The 23,006-nt window shown below is 46.8% G+C and overlaps 1 protein-coding gene across 7 annotated transcripts in view; it reads left to right on the top strand.

The window, feature by feature from the left end:
* The window catches only part of ADAMTS9 (ADAM metallopeptidase with thrombospondin type 1 motif 9), a 182,617-nt gene that overhangs the window by 129,460 nt on the left and 30,151 nt on the right, over nt 1-23,006 (top strand). For all 7 annotated transcript variants that reach the window (XM_034658601.1, XM_034658604.1, XM_034658603.1 and 4 more), the window contains 8 exons: nt 3,578-3,751; nt 7,697-7,891; nt 8,957-9,089; nt 9,617-9,711; nt 9,827-9,921; nt 10,014-10,147; nt 12,067-12,158; nt 16,976-17,080. In XM_034658601.1, coding sequence (XP_034514492.1) covers nt 3,578-3,751; nt 7,697-7,891; nt 8,957-9,089; nt 9,617-9,711; nt 9,827-9,921; nt 10,014-10,147; nt 12,067-12,158; nt 16,976-17,080 — 1,023 coding nt within the window. The remainder of the gene's footprint in view (nt 1-3,577; nt 3,752-7,696; nt 7,892-8,956; nt 9,090-9,616; nt 9,712-9,826; nt 9,922-10,013; nt 10,148-12,066; nt 12,159-16,975; nt 17,081-23,006) is intronic.

Below are 23,006 nucleotides of genomic sequence, written 5' to 3'. Positions count from 1 at the left end.
TGACCTTTTTAGACCATCACCCTATGGTCAACCTATCTGGCTAAATAAAATAGTACCTTAAAAGTTTATTTTAGGTCTTCTTCATCCTCAAATTTGGACGGGTGTTTTCCTCCACATTTAAAGGCATATGTAGCCTGTGGGATAGTGAGAAAGCTACCCAATTTAGCCCACCCCGTGACCACTGACTTGCTGAATTACAGTGTGTCCTAAAATTCAAGGAGGCTGGTGGTATTACTTATGCACTTGGTATATAGTGTGTTTTTTTTCTTTTTCTCAAAGCTGCAAGGAGAATTGAGAAAAACTTTTGGAAGTTAAAATGAGGCTAGTTGAACTTTCTGGCTGTTTTTAGAGCATTCTAGGTCATACTCTAGGACAGAGAAAAGAGTCCTTATCCTGGGGTCAGGGGGTAGGTGGTGATATTACCAAAAGTGATAAAATGCAATAGCTTGGGTGGGTTTGTCTTCTGCTCACCCAGCCCCTGTCCTCGAGTTAGGACTGCAGGAGTAGAGCCTTACAGGTGACCTTCACAGCTGCTGACTAATTCTAAAGCATTGGACAAGTCACTTATTCACTTAGCTTAATTTTTCTAAAAGTTATGTTCAAGGTAAGGTTCTCCAGGGCGCCTGGGTGGCACAGCGGTTAAGCGTCTGCCTTCAGCTCAGGGCGTGATCCCGGCGTTAAGGGATTGAGCCCCACGTCAGGCTCCTCCGCTATGAGCCTGCTTCTTCCTCTCCCACTCCCCCTGCTTCTGTTCCCTCTCTCGCTGGCTGTCTCTATCTCTGTCAAATAAATAAATAAAATCTTTAAAAAAAAAAAAAGGTAAAGTTCTCCAACTCCCTTTTCCACTGTTGGCAAGAAAGTTTTTATGCTAGTTAACCTTTCTTAAAGACCAAGGCAAAAGCACTTAAAAAGCAAACAAGGGTCCAGGAAAGTTTGCATTTCTGCTCTGAAGTGTTACTTATTGACACAGATTACGGCCCTGGCTGGGGATTAGTGAAAATGAGAGCACGCTGGAAGGTTTGGTCCAGTTCGGGCTGCTCGATCATCAGAATCTGAGTGGACTAGGTCCTCCTGTTCTAAGGAATTATTTTCTCTATGGGCAGTTAAGTATTTCTTTTGCATTTATCTACACATCACAGATTCACCACGTTTTTGTTTTGTTTTTTAACGTCCACTGGCTCTGTAATTCCTTTGGCTTTTTTTTTTAATGAATAAACAAAAGTGTCCTTACATCACAGTGGTACCAGCATACTCCAGAGGCCCAGGAAATGCCAGGTGAGGGCTGCACTAGGGGTCTTAGAAGTGATTTGCTCCTCAGTGCTCTCCCCCCGAGCTTTCAATTCATATTTGCCCCAGAAAAAATTGAATGACTCCACATTCTAGACCCTGAGGTTTGCTTCCAAGCAGCAGAAACTATGAGTTAAGTTTGCAGATGAGAAGGGTCTACCAGGACATATCACATGGTCCTTTTACTTCCTAAAACAACAAAGTGGCTCACAAAAGACACAAGATACACCACAGGACCCAGTGTTTCTACTCCTGGCTGGACCCAAGAGAAGTGAACTCGGTGTTCAAACTTGGACACACATGCACACGGTGGCACCATTCACAATAGCCGAAAGATGGAAACAACCCGGTGTCCATTGTCATTTGAAGGGCAAAATGTGGTGTATCCACACAACAGATGATTATTCAGCCAGAGAAGGAATGGAGCACTGAGTCACACTATGACATGGATGAACCCTGCAAGCATCATTCTAAACAAAGAAGCTGGTCGTAAAAGGCCACGTGTGGTAGGATTCCCTCTATATGAAATAGCCAAAACAGGCAAACCCATAGAGAGCAGATCGTGGTTGCTACAGGCTGGTGGTTGGGGAAGTGGGGACTGACTGTTTAATGGGTACGAGATCTCCTTTTGGGGTGACAAAAATATTCTGCAACCACATAGTGATGATGATTGTACGACATTGCAGATGACTAAACGACAGTGAATTGTGCCGTTTAAAATGGTTGCAATGGTAAATGTTACATGTATTTTACCATAGGATAGAGAGAGAGAAAGAAAAAGAAAGAAAGAAAGAAAGAAAGAAAGAAAGAAAGAAAGAAAGAAAAAGAAAGAAGGAAAAGAGGGAGGGAGGGAAAAAGAAAAGAAAAGAGAAAAGAAAGAAAAGGAAAGAGAAAAGAAAAGAAGAGAAAAGAAAAGAAAAAAAGAAAAGAAAAGAAAGGCACCAGGCATATCTGGAAAGACTTTCTGAGTCAGACTGGATGCCAAACTGAAATGCCTCCGGGATGAGACAGGTAATAAAAGGGAAGGAGGTGTGAGAAAAGAGAAAGACAGGTTGGGATCTGTGGATCTCCCCAAATACTAAAAAGAGAAAGTTTAGAAGACATCATGCTAACAACTGATCTAGGTTTTTGTCAGTGAGTTAGATAAGGCCGAGGGACAACAGAGTGTGTAATCTTGGTGTAAAGGAAACAGGAAGCCCCTGGCTTAGCTCATTGTGGTTTTCCAAGGTAGTTTAGAGTCTTGAAATGCTGGGTGACACAGATGCTTCAGATAGGACAGGCTTTGGGGAACCTTTAGCAACACAGATAGCTAGGTTAAACTTCAAAGGTGAGGTTCGTTGTTGGTTAAAGAGAAAAGATGAAGAACTTGCGGGCAACATAGAGATAATCCGAGAACAGAACCTACTGCTTGCTCTATATTCCTGCCTTGGTTTATGGAAATAAAAACATGTATCCCATCTACTTCACAAAGAGATGCTTGATCTGGGACAGGGCATGTAAGCTAAGTCCCAGTTTCTCCACCTGAAAAATGGAGACCATAGGACTTGCCAAATCTCACTACCTATCTGTCTACGTCCTCCTTATCTGTCTTTGCTCCTAAAATATAAGCTTCTCCCTGAGAGCAGGGGCTATGCTGTGCGTGTCCACTCTTGTTGACCCAGGACCCATCTCAGGGCCTGACACTAGGAACTTGGTGAATATTTCCTGAGCGAACGAGGGATGAGAGCAGTCCATCCTAGAGGAGAAAAGGCAGTCGGGGGTCACAACAAAGCAACGTCTGTCAAGCCCCTGAAGGGGTATGACTTGGGAGAAATGAAATTTGTCCTTCATGCTCCCCTGAAATGGACAGCTAGAACAAAAGGCTGCCATCTGCAACGTGATATGTTTAATAGTAAGATGAAATGGGCCACCTGGACAGATGACAGCCTCCCTGGCTCTAGAGGTATTTAGACACCAGGGCAACAATCACTTTGCTGTAAGTTTTAAAGGGATTCCGTATTAGAATGAGTAAAGTAATCAAGCCTTAAGGTCCTTTCCACACCTGAAATCCATTCATTCATGCTTTCATTCCTTCATTCCAGTAGCCACTTACCAAACACTTGTCACTGTGCCTGGAACAGTGTTGGGGGTAAGTGGGATAAAGCAATGAGTTCTCTGGTCTTTCCTGCCCTCAGAGGGCTTGCAGTCCTAATGGGTGTATAGATGGGAAAATAAATCTCTACAATAACAGCATATGATAAGCTATATATTACTTTTCCATAGCAACACCTGTTTTGTCTGTCGTGAACAGTGCACCAAGACATGCGGTGAAGGCTCCAGGTACCGCAAGGTGGTGTGCGTGGATGTGGACAAAGGCAGCGAGGTTCATGGCGTACAGTGTGACCTGAGCCAGCGGCCTGTGGACCACGAGAGCTGTAGTTTGCAGCCCTGCGAGTATGTCTGGATCACAGGAGAATGGTCAGAGGTACGTCCCCGGAATTCTGTAAACACCTTCAGGTCAGTGACAGCTTGAGGGCAACAGAGGGACCAGGGCAGGAATGGGGGAGACTCGGACCCATCTGCCAGTTCTGCCTTCTGGGGCCAGAGTGTCCCATGTGCAAGGTGGGAGAGCGCTTGAGATGTCACTCAATTCTGTGACTCCCATTGACGCCCTGTTTGTATGATAAGGAAGGAGAATCATCACTGGGCCTGCAAGTTCATTTGATGGCTGTCAGTGTCTGAAGAAAGTTAAGGTCAGAAAATGCCCTTCGTGGGGTGCCTGGGTGGCTCAGTTGTTAGGCGTCTGCCTTTGGCTCAGGGCGTGATCCCGGCGTTATGGGATCTAGTCCCACATCAGGCTCCTCTGCTGGGAGCCTGCTTCTTACTCTCCCACTCCCCCTGCCTGTGTTCCCTCTCTCGCTGGCTGTCTCTCTGTCAAATAAATAAAATCTTAAAAAAAAGAAAAGAAAAAGTGCCCTTTGTGTCAGAGAGACAACAGGGAATGGTGGAGACTATGACAAACCAGCACAAACCATGTGATGAGAACAGACTTCTCTCCCTTTCCAGCGGAGGCCATGCAGAAATGTGCGTCCAGTGTTACCAGACCTGACTTTTCAAGGGAGGACAAAAATCTGAACTTTTATATGAGATCTCCTAACTTTAAAATGTGGATTCAGATCTTTTATTTGGAACATTGTGTGGGGCAAACCAAACACTTTTGTGGGCCAGATATGGGTAGCTTGTTTCACAACCCCCAATCCAGAGGAAGAAAGTAATTTTCTGTATTAGTCAAGAAATCAATTTCTTCTTCTCTCCGTGTGTACACAATGCCTAACCTAGAAACTTTTTATTATTAATATACCAATGGTAATAATAGCATGATTGTATTGTTTTCAAGCCTCATAACATTTTCAAAGACTGAAAGACCTGTAATATGCAAACCAGTTGTCATTGCCCAAAAGGAATGAGAGGTGCAATTACCTGGGCGCAGAGCAAAGGTGCTGAAGATTTTTAGATAGTATGCTCTTCACTGGACCCTTTTCAAGTTTGACAGGACAGCAATTTCACATTTTAATAGGAGGAATATTGGCGTGTAGATGAAATGTGTTGGGTGTTGAATTGTTTCTGCACTGTAGCTGGCCTGAAGTCCTTTCTAACTATGTCTCCCATTCTTCTCTTTACTCCAATGATTTTGCCTCCCCTTCTCCATCCAGCAGACATCTGGCTGTGTCTGGAGACATTTTTGATTGTCAAAACTGGGAGAAGTGGGATGCTACTGGTATCTAGTGGGTCGAGGTCGGGGATGCTTCTAAGCATCCTACAGTCCGTGGGACAGCCCCTCCTCTGCCACACACACTCTCAACAGAGAGCCATCTGGCCCAAAGGGCAATGGTGCTGAGGCTGAGAAACCTGCTTTACCCCCACTCTGCTTGTTCTCTGTGTGCTCTTAAAGAGTGGAGGGGAGACATGGTCCAAATCATTAGGAAGTAGATTTACCATTGGCTAGCCAGGAACCCAGGGAGTCCAGATGCTTGTTCAAATAGTCCTTGACTTTGAGTTTGAGGCATAATTTCCAACCCATTCAAATCCCAGGGAGGGTAGGGGAAGGTACCTGGGGAGGGCTCCTCTCTTCTCTTCGATTCACCTCTCCTGGTTCCTCATCAGCCATGGTCCCTAACTTCTGGTTCTTAGCCCTGTCCCACCAAGCCACGCCCTGGCTTGCAGTAGGGGGAAAGCCTGCCTTTCTGTCTCTCCCTCCTCAGGCCTCTGTCCCTCTCTGCCTCCTGGAGGCCTCCTCTTAGTTGGTTTCTGGCTTAGTTCTTGGTCATTCATCTTTCTGGAGTTTCTACACCTTTCACACTGTGAACATGGGCCTCCTTATCTTAGCCAGTCTTTTTTGTGCTGCTATTATTATGCTAAAAGAATTTTGATCTCTTTCTAAGACTGAGTCCTGTCACTCCTATAGATTTATTTTAACCTTAATCTTAACCCGCAACAGATGAGATTTAGAAAGAAAGAAAGAAAGAAAGAAAGAAAGAAAGAAAGAAAGAAAGAAAGAAAGAAAAAAAGAAAGAGCCTTCCATATTGCTACAAATTCTCGAATGTATCATGGATTGAGAACTCTGCAAATTTACAGGCAAAGTTGCAAGGGTTGGAGATGGGTCCTCACATGGATGCAAGGATCATGGTGCCAAAGGCACTGGACCAGAAATCCCTCTAGAAAAGCTTCTGGTAAAATACAAGGGCCCCAGCAAGCCCTGCCTTCTCTGCGGGAGCTCGTTATCGGGCGAGCTGTGTGCTTTTTTCTGGGCTCTACTTGAATGTGGGGAGGCCTGGGTCAGATGGGGAAGGAGGATCCGTCCCCCCTTGGCTGATGCATGCATTTTCTCTGCTCGGGCCTGAAGTGTCTCACCAAGGCAAGGAGTGCACATTCTTATTCCTTCATCCTGCTTTACTGGTCTTTTCCAATTAGAGAAGTAATAGATGCTCGTGATGAAACAAGCACGAGGCCCCAGGGCATGGGGAGTCCAGACTGAGAGCGTCCCCACTCCCTCCTCCCTCCCAGCCTGGACAGACAAACAGACAGTGCCCATATGAAACACCCCAGACTAGCTTTGCCCGCTCCCGGGCCTGGCATCTGCTGGCTCTGCGGGCATTTGAACATCAGCAGCCGAAGAAGAAAGAAATGTAGGCAGGATGCTTCCAGGTCTCGAGCCAGTGGAAAAGGAGGGCCCGGCGGCACTCTCTGTGCCTCTGGCTGGGCCTGCTCCCTCCTTGCCTCCAGAACCTCTGCAAGGGGCATCTTCTCCCCAGAGCAGTTATGGGAGAGGAACGCCATGTGGCTCAAAGCAACAGCTCAGAAGATGTTCAGAATGAATGACACTATGGCTTTTAATAGCTCGTGAGACCCGATGGATGCTGTGGTTCCTCACCCCAGAAAAAGCACCACACACCGCTTGCTGTGGACTGTTTCGGGGGTTCATATAGGCCACCTCAAACAGCCTTTGGACTCAAGAATCCTGATTCTCTCACTTAATTTTACAAGAGATAGGTGGTTATTTGATGACAGTGTCTAAAAATACCATCAAAACTAAATTCACTAAACTAAAACTAAATTCACTATACTTCCATGTTAGTTTTTAAATGTATTACATAAAACACTTAGCTGGGGAGGTTGAACATATTTGAAAATTCCATCAATAACCGATTAGATGTCTCATCAGGGGAAGGATCTGGGACACTAGTAAGACATGCATTCTTTCTTCTTTTCTGTGTTGTTTGTGTATTTTTAAATGCCGTGTAATTATGGTAAAAAGGTTAAGCAATCACTTGATCTGGTGAGATGGAGAAAGAGAGAGGGTAGCGCAGAAAGGTAACATTTTGATATATGGGCAGGGAGAGAGAAGAGAGGATGTTGAGTGGAGAGCAGATGGGAAAGCAAAACGCATGGAGCTTGAAAGGAAAACTGTCCCGGAGTCCCCTCTTGCCTAAGTGCTTGGGTTTCACAGGTAACTCAGGTGGGCTGTGTCACTCCTCCCATTCCCCATGGTCACAGCTCTGGTATGGTCACTGTAGGTTTGGAAAAGCTTGTGGTCCTGGTGGGGATCCTATAAATGGGGACAGGGACAGCTGGAGCCCCACCCCCTTTTTCCCCTTGAAATCTAAAGAAGGGGCCCAAAGCGCCCCCATCTGCCCTGGGGGGCAAGGAAAATACAGTGGAAGCACTAGATCCTGGAAGGCGTGGTTTCGTGGTTTTGGGTTGCATAGCCCCTGTGGGCTCGGGGCCTGTCTCTTGAAATGCATAAGCTAGCTAATAAAGTGAGAGCTTTCTGCAGTGTCATGGGGTCAGCCCTGGATGTGGAGGTCACGGCCTGTTGTGGGCTGCCCCCAGGCGCTGCTCAGCCTCTCCTCCCGACCCCTGTCTTCCCAGTGCTCAGTGACCTGTGGAAAGGGCTACAAACAAAGGCTCGTCTCCTGTAGTGAGATATACACCGGGAAGGAGAATTATGAGTACAGCTACCAAACCACCATCAACTGCCCCGGCACTCAGCCCCCCAGCGTCCACCCCTGCTACCTGAGGGAGTGCCCTGTCTCGGCCACCTGGAGAGTCGGCAACTGGGGGAGCGTAAGTAGACCGTTTGGTCATCAAATCCAAAAGCGTTGGGATCCCAAACTCCATCTTAAACACATCCCGCCTGACCCATCCCGAGTGATTCTCCTCCCAGCTGAGATGATGAGAAGACACGGGAGTTAATGTCTTGAAGTGGGCTTATGGGAGGAGAAGGGTTTTCTTCTCGGGTGGCAGGATGGCCCCTATGCATAGAGCATGGGCTCCAAAGCCAGACAGCCTCCCTGGGAATCCCGGTGCTACTTCTCCCCAGTTGAATGTAAAGGGCAACACTTTTGTGTCTCAGTTTCCACATCTGCAAAGTGGGTGGTTGTGAAGAAGGCAATATGTCAACAGCTCTCAGATCACCATAGCAAATGTCAAGTTACCTGTGTTTTACCACAGGGCTTCTAAAAGCAAGCCCCCTAGGACTCTATCACATAGTAAAAGTGACAGAAGAGTTAGTCATTGCTTCTGTGGTCAGGAAGCCGATATATCCTAGCCCCTCTTTAACGGGAGTATTTCATTGCATTAGGGGTACAATACGTGAGACTATTTTAAATTGGGACTGCCCTGAAATCTTGCCACCGACCCGGGCTCCGGACTCCTAGGTTCTCAGGATTGGAAAGTGATGAGGTGTGAAATACCTCAGATCAGTTGAAAGTAGTTAGGGTTTGATTCCCAGCTCCACCATGACCTCGAACAAATTTCTTTTGACATGTGGGCCCCAATTTCCTCTCTGTAAAAATAGAATAATGGTAATACCATCTCAGAGAATTTTTGTGAGACTTAAATGAGAATATATATATATATATATCGTATTATGTACACATACCCTATGTCTATATAAACACATATGTAAGACACACACATGTATAAACATCTGGGTATCATGCTTAGCACAGAGACTGGCCCGCCATACGTGTCCCATACATGTCAGCTGTTGGGTTTTCAGTAGCCTGAGGTCTGAAATGACACTCTGGACATGATGCCTCAGGCTGTGAGCTGCATGCCACAGAGCTGCCCCCCCCCGCGTTCAGCAGCTGCACCCCTGTGCACCCCTGACTCTGCTCTGCCTTGTAGTGCTCAGTGTCTTGTGGCGTGGGAGTGACACACAGATCTGTACAATGTTTAACCAACGAGGACCAGCCCAGCCACTTGTGCCCTGCTGATTTGAAGCCAGAAGAGAGGAAAACATGTCACAATATCTATCACTGTAAGTTCGCCCGCGGAAGCCATCTTTCTGGGGCATGGGGAACAGGGTTTCTTTGTTTCTTTGTTGGCCTACCCTTTCTGGAAATAGAAAAGTTATAAGAGAAAGAAGCACTGGGGATGTAATGCACAGCATGAATTCTGTAGTGAACACAGATTTTGGTGCATTTGAAAGTTGCTATGAGGGTAGATCCTACAAGTTCTCATCGAAAGGGGAAAAAATATTTTGTCATTGGTTTTTGTTTTGTTTTGTTTTGTTTTTTGCATCTCTCTGAAATGATGGGTGTTAAGTAAACTGATTGTGCAATACACTTTAACCCATAGGGTGCTACATGTCTGTTACCTCTCCGTAAAACTGAAAGAAAGAATAAAGAAAACACTTATCCCCCAAAAGGGCAAGAATTAATTTTAAAGAAATTGTCCCCGTTTTTTAAAGCAAAATAGTGTTAGTATGAAGAGGATAGTCACTCCATAGCGGACAATGGGCATCCTGGAGCGTCACGCTCCATTTTTGCATTTCGTGTTTTCTAGGTGAGTTACCCCAAAACTGCAAGGAGGTAAAGAGACTGAAAGGTACCAGTGAAGATGGTGAACATTACCTGCTCATCAAAGGAAAGCTCCTGAAGGTGAACGTTGGACATCAGTCATTATTTCTAGAATGATTTGGGAGTGTGTGGTCCTGGGCCTCATCGTCTGGTTGCTGAGCTGCTCTTCATCGGTTATTTCTGGTCTGTCTTTCAGATCTTCTGTGCAGGGATGCAGTCAGACTACCCCAAAGAGTACATTACGCTGGTCCATGGCGACTCAGAGAATTTCTCTGAGGTGTACGGGCACAGGTAGGCGAGCTCAGGCTCAGAAGAGCACAGACGCCTTCAGATCCCTGGAAATACCTTCCCATGCTTACCAGAACATTCTCTCTGTACTGCAGGTTGCACAACCCAACCGAGTGTCCCTACAACGGGAGCCGGCGGGATGACTGCCAGTGTCGGAAGGACTACACGGCAGCTGGGTTTTCCAGCTTCCAGAAAATCAGGATAGACTTGACAACTATGCAGATAATCAGTGAGTCCAGGGGAGTGTCACGGGGGAGGGAATGTGTTCATGAGTCTCTCCATTCAGCCAGCAAGCTGCACACTGCTCACTGGCTAGAGACAAGGCTCTGAGATGCCAAGGGGAAGCAAGACGAGCTGCCTGCAGTCCAGTGATGACAACCCGGGTGCAAGGGTCCAAGCTGCGTGGGGGCAGGGTTTGCCCGGGGCGGAGCTCGGTCAGACTGCGGGGGAGTGAATGAATGGAGGAGGTGAAGGCCTGGGAAGGGTACTACTGCGGTGTGGGGCGTCAGGGCAGCATCCCCCAACACAGGACTCTGAACCTGAGAACTGAAGGTCAACGAGGAGTTAGCCAGGCACAGGGTATCAGTGTGGGGAAGGGAAGTGTGGAAGCAGAAGTTTTTAAGGGAGAAGAAAGAGCAGATCAAACCTCAAAGCTAAGAGACTCCTGTGGAATCATCTGTCCCCCACGCGGCTCCCCCTTGCAGAGTGTATACACGTGCAGGGCCATAAGCCTAATTTTATCTGATTGTCAATTTACGGAAGAAAAATGGTACACAGACTTCTCTTTTTTTTAGCATATGTTTAAAAAGATTTTATTTATTTATTGTCAGAGAGAGAGCACAAGCAGGGGGAGCAGCAGGCAGAGGGAGAAGCAGGCTCCCCGCTGAGCAGAGAGCCCGATTCTGGGCTCCATCCCAGGACCCTGGGATCATGACCTGAGCTGAAGGCAGACTCTCAACCAACTGAGCCACCCAGGTGCCCCCAGACTTACTCTTATTAACAAGCCTCCATGTGAGCTGATTTCATACGCAAGCCTGGACTGCATTTTTTTAGGGACATTAATCATAGGTGTGGTTAAAGACAGGCAAACTATCCAAACATGTTCCCTTGAATGGAGGAAAAACAGAAATCATGAATAATTAATTTTTCCTCATTAACATGGCTCGCATAATATCACATTGCTTTCCTCTTGAGATAGACTAAAGTCGATTTGTACCAAGATCCTTTTTATTGCCTTCAGCCAGCCTGACGTGGGCTAAAGGCAGAGAGTCTGCGGTTTCTTGCTTAGAAAAACACTCCAGCTAAGACCCAGGGCTTCTCTGCTCTGAAGCTGCAAGGGCCCCATTCCCAGACTTCCCTCCTGCTGGAGCATGGGTAACTGCAGAAAGATTAAGGCCTTTTGCTGTTCCTGAAAGGCTAGGTGGAAAGGTAAAAAGTTGCCTCTGCCTCCTGTTCCACGAGCAATAGCTTTTGTGGGATTCTCACTTGAACTGCTCCTGATCTGTGTTCCCCATTTGTAGAGCTGCTCTCAGACGCTCCAAAGAGGGTTACTAACACAAGCATTGTTTTTATTGGCTTTTTTTTTTTTTTAACTACAAGTGAGCCCCATACTTGAGAAACTGCCGTTAATACTTTCAAGATGTGGGTTCTAATTGCTCCACATTTTGGCAACAGTAGTGCATAGGCCATGGGAGGACAGATGAAGCCTCAGGGAGTGACTCCTAAGTAGTTGGAAATGCTGTTGTGGCTTATTTCCTCCTGTCCTTAAGCTTGGGAGGCGGTATACGGGAGATCCACAACCGTCCAAGAACACTACATTTAATGGAGGTGATTCACATATTTATGTATATGAGAACCAAGTCCAAAGTCATCTTAAACCCCCCTTTTGGCTTCCATACTGTGAAGAGACTGTGCAGATGAAACCCAGGGAACGAGGCTCTTGGCACCACAAATATAATGGGGGGGAAAGCGAGCGCACATCTGGACCCATTTGCTCACTAATGATCCTTTGGATTTCTTTTTTCTCTCCTACTCCCTCTTACTCTTTCTCTTACTACACTCCTTCCCTTCTGCCTCTCTGTGACTGTCCTGTCCCTTCTGTACCTTTTTGTCCTTCTGTCTTCTCTCCCTTTCTCCGAAACCCCACAGCCACTGACTTACAGTTTGCCAGGACGAGCGATGGGCACCCTGTCCCTTTTGCCACAGCTGGGGACTGCTACAGTGCTGCCAAGTGCCCACAGGTATGTGGGGGGGGGGAGCTCCGCTGACCAAGGACCCACATCCCACCCTGCCCCCAGGGGACCCTTGGCTGCATCCGCTCCTGGGAATACAGTTAGAGGAGCTGCTCTGGAGGGCAATGTGCCCGCCTGCGTCAACAGTCTCAGCAATGCTCAGAGCTACTAATCTAGGAATTCCTAGTGTTTCCCAAGGAACCCATCAGAGCTACACGCCAAACTTCTGCATTCAGCAAAATGCACCTATTATGGTGGTAAAAATTTAGAAGTAAATGAGACGTCAGATGGCAGAGGCTTGCTTAAACAAATGATGATGGTTAATAAAATGAATATTACGCAGTCAGTGACACGTTGCTCTGTTTCCTGACTGGCTCTTTAAGAAAATGAAAAGCCCTGCTTTGTAGCCTTTGCCAGTTTCCAAGGTGTAAATAGTCTCCTTCCGCCCCACCCCACCCCAGTAACCGATTTCAAGCCCAGGAACTGTTCTGTCACTGAATGGAGCTCACACACCACGGCCAGCCATTAAAAATTCTAAACATTGCACGATACAGAAAAATTCTTCTTCCTACTTCAGATGTATAAAACGTATCATGTTCAGACGAAGACATGCAAGTTTCTCATCGCCTACGAGATTCCCTCCTCAGCGAAGTCGCTGAAGGGCCATGGCAATGCCCAACTGTACTTCCAGCTTTCTGGCCCCTTTAGAGGTGCGGCAAGTTTAAACTTGCCTTATGAAACATGCTGGCATGGTAATTAACCCACTGCCAAATTTGCAAAGCAAGCGTCAGTCTTTGCAAGAAGCTCCTGCCCTGAGAAGGGAGAAGGAACTCAGTGATCAGGGGCAGGAGAACTTGGCCCCTCATTCTTGCTCTGGTTTGCATGGGGTATTCACAAGGCTGTTGCTAAACTCTGGGTCAGGAATTTCCCACTTTGCCGACAGGCCTTCAAAAGTCTGGGGACTGGGGCCTAGAGATGCATTTGGAATCCCAGGCACTGTGTCCCCGGGATGGATTTACGCCCAACCACAGAGACCATCCAAAGACAAACACATCTGAATTTTCTTTTAACGAAGTGTTTTCTCAGCCCCCAGCTTCAGAAAGCAATGCTAAACATTTTAGAGAAGTGAAAAGGAAGCTCTCAGGGAGAAAGAAAATAAACAAAGGGCATAATGGTAAAAGGGGGCCTCTCCTCTATTACCCAGGAATTGAAAACTTTTGAAGTGCTGTTTCTTTAGAGCAGCTGATGACTTCAAACACCCCATGGGTATGGGTTGCATTTTAACAGCTAATAGATGAGCCCTGTCCTGCCTTATTCAAAAGTCCAAGGATTTTCTTGTTTCTCTGTGCGTGCATCTTTGGGGAAGTTTAAGTAAATGAAAGGTAATTTGCATTCATTTCTTTTAATAATTCAGAGACAAATGAACTTATTGATTTGCTAAATCCTGCCCCTGAAGCAGTTGCTAAATGAGAAAACTCAAAGCCTAGTGAGAAGCTAATTTATATTTCCTAGCCCATTCTTCAAACCATATCTGCACTTTGAGAATTCCATTCCTCAGACCTGAATTGAGCACCAGTACGTGAGTGTGAAAGCTGGGTGTGGCAGATCGGTTTTCCAGGGAAGGTCTACAGGAGCACACTTGGGCCAGGTGTTTGGAGCACAGGCTCCTTCCCGCACCTAAGGATTGCACGGAAGTCAAAGCAGAGGGACGTTCTGTTTGCCACTCTGCTTCTTCCTCCCCATCCACGCTGTTGCTTTGGGGATTTATTTAGCAATAAGAGCGGGTTCCCTGAGAGCCCCCAACTGAAAATACAGCCAGAATGTGGTTTTCTGTTCTGATCACTGGGGATGCCGCATTGTCGTGGTTGATGCTGGTATTGGTTGGATTTATTGAAGGTTTCCTAGATTGTAGACTTTGCCCAGCATTTCTAAGTCTGTGTAGCATGTAATCCTCACAGCGACCTATGAGAATGTCTCCCTTTTCAGATGAGAATGTGGAGCCACCGGGAGATTGGTAGCTTGCCCCAACCCACACAGCTGGTGCTCAGTAGAGGCCGGATTCGATCCCAAGTGTGTCTGAGCGCAAACCCACGCTGGCTGATGTGTCTGCCTGACACCCTTGCAGACAAGACTTTGCCGCCTCCCCTTTTGTCCCAGCAAAGCAAAACCTCTCTTTGTCTCAGGCACATCTTTGGCAAATCTCTCCGGATCCCCTAGCGTACGCGTAACTCTGAATTACTTCTATTCTCCTAAATCAGCAACAGGAGCTAGTAGTTATCACTCTCAGGCCCTCTACCCCATGAAGATGAGGCCCCCATAGGAGCAACGATGTCCCACCTGGAGCTAAGAGACAGTAAGTCTCCTTGGGCAGCCCTCAACTTAGGGTAGTTCTCATCAGCAGAAATGCAGGTCCCCGAGCTGAGAAAGGTGGAAACACAATGAGGAGGAAGATCTCCTGTTTCATGAGGTGTATCGCGTGCTCTGAGAGAGCAGGTCTAGCTAACGGTGCATGTGGTGTGTGCTCAGATCCCGGACCTCCAGATCAGCTGCGGCCGTTCTTAGGCTAGAAGCCAGGTCAGTGGCATGGACCTTCCAAGAACCTGGAGATCAAAGCCGATCCAGTCTACCTTTTCTGCAGTGCAGGGGTGGGGGGACTGTCAGCATGGGAAGCAGGGTGGGGAGGGGGGAAAGAGAGGGATCCTGGGCAGTGATGTGGTCTGGACATTACGCGTGAACATCCGCCTCAGGGCAGGCGGGAGAGTGGAATGAGGAGGCAGTCAGTGGGACAGGGAGGGGGTGGTGCAGCTCGGAGAGGCCTGTGTCTGAGGAGGCCAGGCCAGGAAGCACTTTCGCAGCCGCAATCGTGAACTCCTGTTGAGGCTACTTGACCTAACAGCCACTAACATCTGTAGAGTACTGTCATAAAATAATTTCCAAAAATGTTTTTAAGACATCACCTACTCTCTGCCCGGTTATGAGTTAGGCATGTTATACCTTCTAATTCCCTATTTGCAGGTTAGACTTTACTAACCCATTTTACAGATGGACTCAGGAAAGTGAAACCATTCGCCTGAGGTCACACTAAACGTAGTGGAGTCTGGATTCTAGGAAATATGCATTCTGTGCACCAGAGTTTCTCAACCTCCACGCTGTTCATGTCTGGGGCCGGATCATTCCCTGTTGTGGGGACTGCGCTGGGCATGGCAGGATGTTTAGCAAGATCTCTGGTCCCTACTGTCAAGATGCTAGGAACACACACACACCTGCCAGTTAGGACAACCAAAAATATCCCTAGATATTGCGAATATCTGGGGGCAAAATCATCCCCTGTTGAGAGCCACTAACTTAGACCAGATTAATCCCCCGCATTACTTCTGGGAGTTAGAATCCAGCTGTCCCCATGTTATAGATGTGGAATCTAAGGCCTGAGAGGGGTTTCTAAACTCTGCTAAACTCTTTAAATATCAATGGCACTGGTATGGAGAGGAGACCTGCAGGGTACATTAGTCCCAGACGTCATAGTGGACGAGCTAGGGTGGAATATTTATTAAGAATCTAGCAAGTGCCTGGTCACATGTTACAAACCATTATTGATGGAAATAAAGCAACCCTGAGGACCTCCCCTTACCAAGCTTACTGTTCTATTGGAGTCAACCAACACAAAACGCCTGCTACCCGTATTTCTGAGCATCTACTAGGTACCAGCTGTGTGCTGCTTGGCTAATTTCACTTGGTCCTCCCTGCAGTGCTCTGAGGCGGGTACTGTTATTCTCTTCCATTTTACTGGTGGACAAACTGGGTTTCCGAGAGACCAAAAAAAAAATCTGTCCAGGGTTTCCTACCCCCCTGGGGGAAAGAGCCGAGTTTTTACACTGAGCTCTGGCTGGCTGGGAGTCTCCACCTCACTGCCCTCCTCCTCCTCCTCGCTTTATTAAAGATTGCTTTAACAAAGTACGGGATTGTGTAAGGTTCAGAGAGGAAGAGAGGAAGCATCGTCCGTGAGCCTGTTGGTGCAGAACATTTTCAATTCTGAAACTGCTCGCTGTGGGATAGGAAGCCTCTACAAATAATTTCAGGTGCTTTTGTGGAGTCATTTTTGGAAACGAGAAAGAGACAGATGGGGAAAGCAAGAGAGGATCTCTGCTGCAGTGGCTTCTTAGAAATAAACCTGGAAACCCCAGCCCGCCCCCCCGTTTTGAAAGGAATCCTGGAGCCAGGTTGGGACCTGGGATCCCGGGGGGGCGTGGAAGAGGCGTCCTGGCCGCGGGCCACGTAGAACGGGCCGCGCGCGCCCTCTGCTGGCGGTTTCGGAGAACGCGCCTCTCCTTTGAAGTCCCGCCCCGCTGTGCTTAGTACGCAGAGTGCTCTGCGCGGCAGGGAGCGGCAGCCCGGGAAGCTTTGGCAGCGAGATCTTGTTAGAAAAATTACACTGTGGCATTTTGTTCCTGAAGGAATCTGATAATTGTGAGCAACATCAGGATTGCTGTGTTAGGGAGGCAGAATGGCGCTGGTTGAGAGCGAGGACTTTGAAGTCAGGAAAATGTGATTTGGACTCTCACTGTATCCTGCAGAAGTTAATCACCTCCTCTGAGCCTCAGTTTCCCCATCTGTAAAGAGAACCCCTTCATAGTGCTCTTAGGATGCATGAGATGATGCATGTAAAGTGCCTGGCCCAGACCTCCCTCCCTCCTTCCAGAAAAACTTTCATTAATTAGTAGCTATCGTAATTAATTGATGTCCTCCCTTCCAAGGTCCCTTTTACTGTGTGGCCTTTGCTTAAGACATCACGTGGACTAAAAATCTTTTTCATTGGCCATTTATTCCAGGGTCGTTTTAGCATCAACCTTTACGGAACCGGCCTGTCTTTAACTGAATCAGCCAGATGGATATCACAAGGGAATTATGCTGTCTCCGACATTAAGAAGTCCCGGGTAAGGTTACCTAGTGGCTTCGGATGGGTTTTGTTTTCTCTTTCCTTCCTTCCCTATTCGTCTGTTGTGGTGGTGCGAAAGGAACGAATGTGCTTTCCCACTTCCTCAAACCATTTTGCAAAGTGTCAGGAAGAGAATTTAGGAAATAAATTGAAAGTGAAGCATGTGTAAGTGAGTGTATCAGAAGGAGCCCTGTTCTTCCCTTCTGGTGAATTCTTCCCTGAGTTGTGAACCTGTGAACCATCCAAGTAATTAGGTGATACTTAACCAGGAAGTTGAAAGCAGGAAGAAGCCTCTAAGAGAGTGGGTGGCTCTGACACTGCAGTTAGCCAGCATGAGATTCCTTTTGTGAACTTGAGGAAAAAGATGTTTGTTGTTGTTTTAAGAAAACTTGAAATGTAAAGGAAGCTGGAAGAAAGCGAGAACTTATCAGGTGATGTTTCCGGAGAGTTAGAGAAACACTCAGGGGTTCCACAATAACCAGGTTTTCATGCTCGGGAATCTCGCCACTCAAGGTGTGGTCCCCACGGAGGACCAGCATCACCTGAGGCTCGTTGCAAATGCAGTTTCTGGGGCCCCAGAGCTTCTCAGTCAGGATCTGCCACTGAACAAGGTCACCAGATAGATCATGAGCACAGCACAGCTTGAGAAGCACTGGTCTATGCAACTGTTCCTCTGCGCCGTTTCTTAGAATCACTTGGGAAAGCTTAAAATGCATGTGCCCTGGCCCCAGCTTGATTTTCCTAACAGGAACCTGAGGCAGGGGTAGGGCTTTAAACTCCCTAGGCAGCTCTCTTGTAGAGCCAGGGCAGAAACTGCTGCCTGTTACCAGGCTCCCCTCAGAACTTCTGAGCACCTGGGGTAGGAAACTGACCCAGGGACAAATGGGAAATTTACCAGAGTATGACCCAGGGTCCCAAGTCCTGCTTCCGCCATGACCCCCACCCTGGGGTCTCCTCAGAAATGTGGGGAGGGGAGGAAAAAGAAGACGAGAACTGGAAAAGCAGGTGTCATTCCAAAGTAGGGTTGTCAGCTCAAATACCGACGCCCAGTTAAATTGGAATTTGAAATAAACAAGCAACGATTTTTTTTTTTTTACTATACGCTTGTCTTATACATTGCATGGGATATATTTAGTCTAAAAAAATTGTTTATTTGAAATTTACATCTAAGTGGGTGTCCTGTATTTTTATTTGCTAAACCTTATCAAAATCAGAATACAAAGAAAAAATTCAAGCTGCTTCCCCCCAGGAAGAAACATAAGTTGTGACTTCCCAGGGAAGTCCCAGAGTTTCCCAAGCCCATTTTTTTAGCTGCCAGGGTTAAATTTGTCTACAAAAAAAACCCATCTTACTCCCTTTTTTCTCTAAGCCAATCAACCACCTCAAATCTGATTCACTAAATGGCCATACTGATCGCTCGTAAATCATTAAATGTTTTCCTTTGCACTGAAAGGAATAAAGATAGCTGACTGCACACGTGTTTTAAAAAGTGCTCCCAAATTATAATGTTCTTCCCGGCCACTAACCCTCAGGGTCCATATATTATGGTTCAGTCGCTCAGAGAAACAAAAAATTAACTGTCCAAAACGGTCGGACCTGAAGCATGATTCTGTAGGAAGCCATCTATGTAAACTACGTAACTTAAGTTTCATTCTGTTAGTCCCTACCACCATTGCTGTTTTCATTTGGAAACTAAAAATTATTACGGCAGGGAGCGCCACCTGCTGGAGAGAATGATCACTACCCTGCAACGTTGGCCGGTTCCCAAGCCTTTGAGAGAAGTTAGCCTTTGCTGGAGGGAGTTGGTTTGACAGTTGCCTGCCAGCATTTTCCTTTTTTTAAATCTTGGTGTTACATGACAGCTCAGAGAGCCTGAGCTTAAAATTAATCTCAAGGGTCTGTCGAGCACTCCTTATGAATCCCGGGGAGCCAGGTGGAAACCATCTGTAGCTCTTGGCAGCCCCGACAAATGCTGCTCTGTGTGCCTCACCTGCTACGTGGTTCTCAGAGCAGCATCCCCTGAGGATGCTCCATGAAAATGGGCCTCCCTGGCTGAAGACATCTGGGAAGAAACTGTACATTTTGTTTCCCTCTTGAAGACCACAGTAAGCATTCGTGTATTAAAGGTTAGAATAAAGTATACAGGAAGGAAGCCTGTGCGACTTTATTCAAACCAGTGTTCCCCTAAATCAGTGGTTCTCAAACCGGAATGTGTATCAGCATCATCTGCGGGACTCATCACCTGCAGGGCACAGCCAGCCTCGGGGTGCTTGGGTGGCTCAGGTCATGATCTCAAGGGTGGTGAGATCGAGCCCCACATCGGGCTCTGCACTGGGCATGGAGCCTGCTTGGGATTCTCGCTCTCCCTCTCCCTCTGCCCCTCCCCCCTCAAAACAAACAAAAACAAACAAACAAACAAACAAAAAAACACAGCCAGCCTCAGGAGGGACCCAAAATGTACATTTCCAACAATTTCCTGGGTGGTGCTGATGCCCCTGGCCTAGGACCACATTTTGAGAAACACTGACCTGTCAAACCACCCCAGAACCTTCTTTTCAAAGTCGGACCTTTTAATTTCTCCGAATAACCTGTATTCCGTGTAATGGAACACAGTTTGCAAAACTGTATAATGTCCTGCTCCCACCGTTACCTGCCACAGTGTCCCCAAGGGACTGAGGCCCAGTCCTCTGTGGCACTTGGACCCTGGCCAGTCATCATCCTCTCACCTCCAAACAGCCCTGCTCTGATTCAGTCTCAGATCATCACTCCTTACTTTTCTTCCCTTTTCTGCTGGAAGCTACAGGGAAAAAGGCATAGTGAAAACTTCAATTCCCCAAACCTGGTTGGCAATAAAATGTTTTCCCCAAGCAAAACTGCGGGGAAACTCTGGTCATATCCAGGATAAACCTGAATCACCAGGACCACTGTCTCATCATCAGAAAGAAGAACCAGTAAAAATAAGTCTCACTGGCAGGTTCACTGGGGGCTCCCCATGTGTCATGGAAAGACATTTCTCCTACTTTTAAGTAATAAAAACAATCACTTTTATAATGGAAATAGCTACACTTAATGGGCAAATTCCATGCATTAAACCCCATTTTCCCCGCTTTCTCATCAACTCTGGGAAGGGAGTGTGAGAAGGTGGGTGGAGGGTAAGCCCATGATGTCACAGAGGGATCCCCGGTCCCAACCAGCTGCAGAACCCCCCCCCGCCCCCGCCCAGTGCTGAGGTGAAAGCTCTCAAGGCTGCAGAGTACAGAGGTTCAGTTCGCAGACTCTTGGTAGCATTGCCTGCTCCTGCACTCACGAGCTCCTAAGCGACTTACTTCACTTCTTGGAGGGTGGGGTGGGGTGTGGTTTATTCACCCATAAAATGAGGATCGTGACTGGGTTCTTGTAGGGCATACGTGAACTAGGGCCCAAAAGCTGTGTGCATGTCTCTGGGTAAACGGCAAGCACAGGAGCGGTGTTAGCGCTTAATGTTACCACGCTTCCCTGCCTTGAGGCTTGCAGTCAGGTTTTAGGAGCTGGCCAAGGTGACGAAGGACATAGGCTGGCTTGAGACGGAAAAGTGGAAGGACGGGGGACTGTGTGACCTGAGCCAGGGCTGAGTCTGGACCTCGCTGGCACCCAGAGCACCATGGGGGTCCTGCCCCTGTGGGCCCCGCACCCCAGCTGGGAATGAGGCCGGTGGGACACCCCCTTGGCCCAGGAGTGCTTTAGCTTCCCCTGCCGCGCTCAGGAGCTAGTGAGTTTCCATTCCACTTGTGAGTGAGGGACAGACAGACAGAAAGGGGAGCAAGGCCCAGACGTGAGACTGGAGAGAACATGTTGAAATACCGAGCTCCTCTGCCAGTGACATTCCGTGCACCCTCAACTCACGAATGTGCCCAGTATATGAAAGCGCCCTCGGCCCCATCCAGAGGTCCTGTGCACATGCCTGTTCTCAGAGCTGCTCTCTGACCCTCTGTTCAGGAAGAGGTTCTGGAACGGTCTTGAGAGCTGAGCAGAGTGAGGGGAGGTACACTTCCAGCCACATGGGAGAGGTGCCCACCAGTCACTTTGCTTCTTTGCTTGCCTGGGGAAGCTGTGGGGTCAGCAAGGAGCTAGGGGCCTGTGTTTCTGAGGCCTGGCTGTCTGGCCCTAGGCCCTAACCACATTCCTTGTGCTGGGAGAAGTGTTGTAGATCGAAGAATTGCTTTGAAATTAAAAATTAATGAACTCCTTATTGTCATAGAGGAGATGGACTCAGTTTATATCTTTTAGCTCATTTACAACCCGTGGAGTTAAGGTCACACGAGATAAACGTGGGGTGGGGGGCAGGGTGCATATGTACACGTGGAACGGAATCAGCTCTCATTCACCTACCATGGACTGCCTCCCAACTCCCAATTCACTTATGAAAATCCAGCTATCCCCAAGTATAAGAATCACACTGTAGGCCAGTAGAGAAAAATGACATTTTATACATGTATATTTTTTCTTCTATACATTCCTATAGAAGTTAGATGTTTAAAGGTATTCTAAATGTTAGACAATGTATGTGTTCACATATATGTGACCCTCTAGGGTTATACTGAGAAATACACACACACACACACACACATATGTGTACATCGATCGATTGATAGATAGGTATATCTCCTTTGTTTATGGGCAGTTCACCACCTGCACATCCCGAGGAAATATAAAGAGGCACACTTCAACATAGATGTGCTGACTTTTCTAAATCACATGAGCCTACTTCCCCTGGTCATATTGACTGAGAAAACCAGAAAAAAACTAGTGAGAAGAATGAAATACTAACTATTCATCATGGAAGAGAGAGTCACTTGTTTTAATTATATATAATAGCTCAAACTAAGCTAACAAAATATTCATCTGAAAGAGATTTTCAGAGGTCTTGCTTTAATGAAGAAATAAAAATGATCTATAATTAGTGTTTCATTGTATGCGAATGGGTATTTCTAAGATGCTGGAAAATATACCTTTTTCTCTAAAATAGGCACTGTTTCCATGACAATCATGTTTATGCTAATCATTTTCTCAATATTTTTTTTCCTTTGTACTCTGTAGTAAAAATGATAAGTTTTAGCTCAGACTCTATCTAAATCAAATTAACAGAGTCCCAATTAGTGAAATAGCATGAACGTTGCAAAGCCATTATCAGCAGCTTTATGATTAGCCAGACTTTTCCTCATCTCCATGAGAATAGGTTATGGTGGAGATTCACACATAAAAAACTACTTTTATGATAATAATAGCTAATATTTTTTGAGCACATACATCTGGCCAAGTAGTCTGCTAAGTACTTTTTATACATTCTTGCATTTACAGCAAACCTCTGAGGGGAGACAAATAGTATCCCCATTTTACAGATGCACCAGGAAACCGAGGCTTAGAGAGGTTATTTAAAAATGCAGTACAAGCCCCAAGCAGTCTGACCGGTTCTCTCCACTGCTGGGTCAGGAGAGAGTGTGGATAAAGCATGAGCTTGAATGAGACAGGAGACATTCCAGTGCATCAGCATTCTCCAGGCCTGCAGACTAGTGCTTCAGCCTGTGGAGAAGGTTCCTAGCTAGAACCTTCTAGAAGGTAGACGGCTGGAGCTAGCTAGCAGGCTGATCTGGCATCAGATCTGGTTGGTGGTATCAGACTAGCTCCAGACTTAATATGAGCCCCTAAACGCAGGACCAATTAGGGTCTTAGAAATCACTCTTCCAACTTAATATCACTCATAATCAAAGGCAAGCAAATTTTTCAGAGAGAAACTATTTTGTTCTCTTTATTTGTTAAATTGGCAAAGCTTTTTTCTTTCTTTCTTTTTAAACGAGATGATTCATTATTTGTAAGAGACTTCCATAATTTGGCCAGAGGAAGCAAATCTTCATGCCCTTGACCCAGTTCTGGGAATGTAGCCCAAA

The sequence above is a fragment of the Ailuropoda melanoleuca genome, chromosome 4, assembly GCF_002007445.2.
Source record: "Ailuropoda melanoleuca isolate Jingjing chromosome 4, ASM200744v2, whole genome shotgun sequence".
Taxonomy (NCBI): Eukaryota; Metazoa; Chordata; class Mammalia; order Carnivora; family Ursidae; genus Ailuropoda; species Ailuropoda melanoleuca.
This window is presented reverse-complemented; position numbering and strand designations above follow the sequence as displayed.